Source organism: Bactrocera dorsalis, unplaced genomic scaffold (genome assembly GCF_023373825.1).
Source record: "Bactrocera dorsalis isolate Fly_Bdor unplaced genomic scaffold, ASM2337382v1 BdCtg059, whole genome shotgun sequence".
NCBI lineage: Eukaryota > Metazoa > Arthropoda > Insecta > Diptera > Tephritidae > Bactrocera > Bactrocera dorsalis.
The window spans coordinates 1-5,227 of record NW_026038110.1 but is presented as its reverse complement, the minus strand read 5'-3'; the positions used below and the strand labels follow the sequence as shown (position 1 = coordinate 5,227).

General features: G+C 37.2%; 1 protein-coding gene across 1 annotated transcript; it reads left to right on the top strand.

Annotated features, from left to right (window-relative positions):
- Positions 1-119: 119 nt before the first annotated feature.
- Positions 120-1,671, top strand: LOC105232679 (huntingtin-interacting protein 1). Its single transcript, XM_011214453.4, has 3 exons — positions 120-279; positions 347-759; positions 827-1,671. Exons 1-3 carry the CDS (start codon positions 247-249, stop codon positions 1,245-1,247), a joined length of 867 nt encoding a protein of 288 aa, XP_011212755.1. The 5' UTR covers positions 120-246; the 3' UTR covers positions 1,248-1,671.
- Positions 1,672-5,227: the final 3,556 nt, after the last annotated feature.

The window sequence follows — 5,227 nt, the reverse complement described above, 5'->3', positions numbered from 1 at the left end:
CATTCTACTCTGCATACAAACAGAGCGGATCCATACATACCACATACATACCTACATACCTATATACAAACATATACTTAGATGTGGAGATACAAATTATAGTCGGCTATTTTCGTAGAGATAAGCAAATTCGCTCCCCATTCGTTCACTAGTACTCGCTCGGTTTAGTTGGCACAGTTTTGTGTCCGAATAATTGTATTAAGTATTGACACACAAACAAACAAACGCACATATAGTATATTCCAAATGGAGCTCACGCACAAAGAACGCACGGAAATGGTAATAAGCAAACAAAAAGCACAATTTTCCAGCTGAAAATAGAATTTTCAATATTTTTTCCACGCAGAAGAAACACATGAGCAAAGTACTCAGCGGCAAGGAGAAGCCCTTCGATGGCCTACGCGCCCGCACCATTGTGCTGCTCACGCACCGAACAAACGGCGCAGAAGTTTTCCTGAAGATGACTCAGAGTCAGCCCCTGCGCATGAATCGGTACACCGCTTGGAAATACTGCAATCTGTTGCACACGGCCTTGCGCCACGGCACCCCACAAATACTCGAGCTGATGCAGCAGCCGCCACAACAACAATTATTGTATGCATTGAGTAACTATTGGGCCTATCATACGGACGCTCTGTGCGCTTGCATACTCGAGTATTTGCAATTGTTGTTGCACAAAATCAGCTTCCACCAGAACTATGCATTCTTCACCGGCGCTCTGGAAGCCGACATCACCAAGGAGTGGGACCTGGATCTGTGGTGAGTACGCAATTAAAACAAAGTCGTCATAATTGTATTTTCATCACTCCACTTGTTGCACTTTCAGTTTTCAATTGTGCACTGACATCTTCGATTATTTGGACCATTTGCTTACGCTGCAACAAGCCATCTTTTCGAGCTTGACCTTGCAACAGCTCGCTGTGGCCACACCCGAGACACTGTGTCGCCTGCAACCACTCATTAACATTGCCGCCGAATGCAGCATTCTATATGATCAGGCGTCCAATGCTATGGCCACCGTTTGTGGCAAGTTGCCGCCTATCGATGTGATGGGCTTATGTAATCGCTTCTATGCGCTTTATCAGCGCTTACGTGGCTTCTACTGCTCGCTGCAGCAGGCGAAGATTATACTCAAAATGGAATCTGTGCCGGAATTGTCCACGACCGTGCCGGACTTCTTGGCGTTTAGTAACAGTAGCACTTGTGGCAGACAACCGACCGCACCGCCAGTGTGGCAAGTGGAATAATTTGTGGAATGGAGAGGCGGTGCGCGGGTATTCGAGTGAGGTTGGGAGGTGGCAAAGCAACTATTGTGATCGTAATATATATACTACGTATACTTTCCTGCATTTATATTATACTTGCACGGATTATATTAGATTAGATTAGATGTTTATAATTATATATGCGACATATGTGCATATGTATGTTTGTGTGGGTACACAGACATTTAGTTCAAGCGATTTTATTTTTATTTAGATAATTCTTTTTAGCCAATATAAAACGTTTAATTGATATATGTATTTAATCAAAAAATATTTTTAAACAATATTTTCATTTATTGCGCAACATTTTAATGGAATTATGCAATTGAAAAAAGAAGCCAAATATTTTGAAGACAATTGCATTCATAAGTATTATAATTAGGAAATATAATAATATAAATATAAACTATGCTGTTCAAAAAATTGGTTTTCTCTCATGTAAACTTAGACGTCATGTCAGGAGTTATGTCAGTATGGCGATGATGCTCTAGCAGAAGCAAAATGCAAAAATGGTTTCAACGGTTCAGAGATAATGATTTTGACCTTCAAAAAAGTTTTAAGACGCCGAACTGCAAGCAATATTGGATGAAGATGATAATTTGAGTCAAAAGCAAATGGCAGCCATGTTAAGTGTTACACAACAAACAATTTCAGACCGTTTGAAAGCTATGGGAAAGATCCAAAAGTGTGGAAATGGATGGCAAATAAAATGAATGAAAGACCAATGAAAAAACGAAGAAACACTTGTGAAATTTCACTTCAAAACCACGGAAGAAAATCAGTTTTGCATCAAATTATCACTGGCGATGAAAAATATATTTATTTTAAAAATCTTAAATTGAAAAAAATCGTAGGTTAATTCGGCACAACCATCAACATCGACCGCAAAAACAGATCGAGAACAAGTCTGTGTTTGGTGGGATCAGAAGGGTGTGGTAAATCATGAACTTTTAGAACCTGGTGAAAGTGTTAATACTATCACTGCAGACAACAAATGATAGATTTCAACAATGCATTGAACGAAAAACGACCAGTATGGGCTAGAAGTCAGGGCAAAGTAATTTTATTATACGACAATGCATCTGCACACAAAACAAAATCGGAGATGGCATAATCTTAGGAAGCCTTATGCTCCAGAAAGGAATAACAAGGTAAAAAAATATGCACACAATTTTAACTAGCTTATTATGCAAAGGTCTCATAAACTGTCTACATCACAAAAGAGTTAATCTTCATATTCTTCTTACAACTTTCGTATAAAAAATCAGATATTTCTCAAAATTTTCTCGCATGCGAGAAAAACTAAGTCAACATTTCGAGGACAGAAGAATTGGATGATAATGTAAAAAAATATATATATTTTAACACTATATAGAAATACCACCCACATACTCATTATATGTATGTGTGTATATTATATTTCCATAATCTAATCTTCTTTGTGTCACGGCAGAGCGTGTTGTCCACTTATATGCGGCATGTGTGGTCCAAATAAGCACTCGTTTGTCCTTTTTATTTACATTTATTATAATATTATTTACTCTCAATTGTGCGGTGACACAAATACATGCATGCAAATACCATATATGTGCCGTTAAATCCCATTGTCCATTCACCCGCTTTTGCTGACGCTTGAAATCGTGCGACACAACGGTATCGATGACTTGTTTACCAATAATTTTTGCTGCGATAAGACACGACAAATTCAATGAAAAATGTAATTAAGTCAATGCAAAAGAAATTAAGGCTTCTGAGGCGGCGAAGTGGGGAATTCCAAGTGAGCAGAGACAGAGGCTAATGAGCTTATGCGTAGACGTACTTATGTACATATGTAAGTATAGTGTATAGTGTAAGTATTATAGTTTAGAAGTAGACATATTGAATGTTCTCACAGTAATTAGAAGCAGTTTGCATATTTCATGGTTGAGGGTCTGATGTTAAATGTTCTTTAGCCGAAAAGAAAACATTAGGCTTTCTTATCAGTCTAACACTCGATCAATATTTAATTATAAAGAAGGCTATATACATATCACGGCGAATGCCAAACAGCATTTGCAGTAGGAATTCCCAAAATGACTACACGCGTTTTGATATAAAATCATATGTATGTGGCTAATTGCGAGTGTGAACGTTGATTTCGATGCGTCATACCCTCGAAAAATAGAACGAAGGTTATCAGACCATAACACTCGTGATAGATCAATTGAAATCTGAAGTTCAGTCTACACAACATGATTCAGCTCTTCTCTCTTATCGCAATATGTACATTTGAAAGCAACAACAAAGTTATAAATTTGAATGAAACACCAGAGAGTATGTGAATACCTCATCATTTCTCTCTTTATCGCGGTTGCTTGTTCGATTCACATAAATCTAGCAAATTTTCCCTGCTTGAGTTGAGGTGTTTGGTTAATTCTACTAAGAACAACTAATATCGATTTGTGTTGTAGTGATTAAGGTTATCCTGTAGCTGAATACTCGTATGTGCCCTCAATCATTATCCGTTTGTGAGTATCTAGACCTCAATCCCATACCCCTATTACAGGTTTCAACTCCACTCAGATGCAAAAAATTTAAAACATTTCAATTTCAGATCAGCACTGGAAATCTGTTACATTATCACAGCTGATTTAGACACTACAAAGGGAAAAAAATGTAAACAAACAATTTTTTTTAAAGCAATGAATCTAATTTCACCTGAAAATCGACTTAACAAATGAAAAAATGTGTCCATTATTTCCATTACAAGACGGCTTTTACTTCAAAATACTATATGACAATGTTTTCTTTTCAGAAATATGTTTTTTGATCTTTCTAACGGCAGTGAGAACACTGTTGGGTTATGAAATGCTTAAATTATTAAAATCGACATTTGTTTTGATTTATATTGGGTTGACAAATTTGTTACTCGGTGTGAACATGGTATTAGAGTTGATTTGATATCAAAAAACACCGTAGTTTGGCAATACATCAATCGACATTTTTTTATGGGATTAAGTTGATATCGAAAATATCGAATTTTAAAATTTCAACCAAAATGCAGTTGAGTTGAAAACCGTAACGGAGGCTTCAAAATTTTTATTTTATTGATGATATAAATCACTTTTGTAGCTATTGATATTTCAAAGTGTTGCAAAGTTGTTGTAATAAAACGCTGATTTATAGAGGAGACCTTGGAGTTATTTTTAAATGCTTTTTGTTTTATAGATTCCAGTTGAAATATTTGTAGCGTGCAAATTTCTCCGCATTTACAACCATTTTTTATTACAATTAGTTTTTTACATAATATTATCAAAGGGTTTTGGAATTGCATGCAAAGACAACAATAAAAATAACCCCATAAAAATGCTACAATAAATACCTGCAGATAGTAAAAGTATGTGAAAAAATTAAAAAAAACTTCATACCGGAGCAAAAGCGATTGAAAGCCATTCGTAGAATGCGTTGATAAAAGGCGCAACAAAAGGGAAATTTTCACGACACGCGTGCGAAATCTCGAAGTGCATAACGCCACATATTTCCCTCACTGTGGCCATGTTTTCACAATGACAACTGTGCAATTTTCTCGCAATCAAAATAGTTTGACTTGCGGCAATGTCAGAATGCACTCATTAAGTGCCCATGCAAAGTGTTGTAGTGTTGCAAGTAGAGCGCGTGCCACACTGCAGTAAATAGCACGCCTGCTACCGTTGCCGCCATGGCCTTAGCTGGACTTTTTAATGAATGGATAGCAGCGCCATTCAAGAAGAGGAACGCACACACACAGCAATACAAAAGCGACAAGAGCGAGCGCCTAACCACAGAAGTTGCCTGCGACGCGGCAGTAGCTGCAACTGTCTTGTTTCGTGCTTATTGCTGCAATAAAAACTACATGCATGAGCCACCACATATTGTTGTTGGTGCTGTTGCCCCGAGCGATACTATCAATTCAATTGACCGTTGGAATAGCAAAAGCAACTATA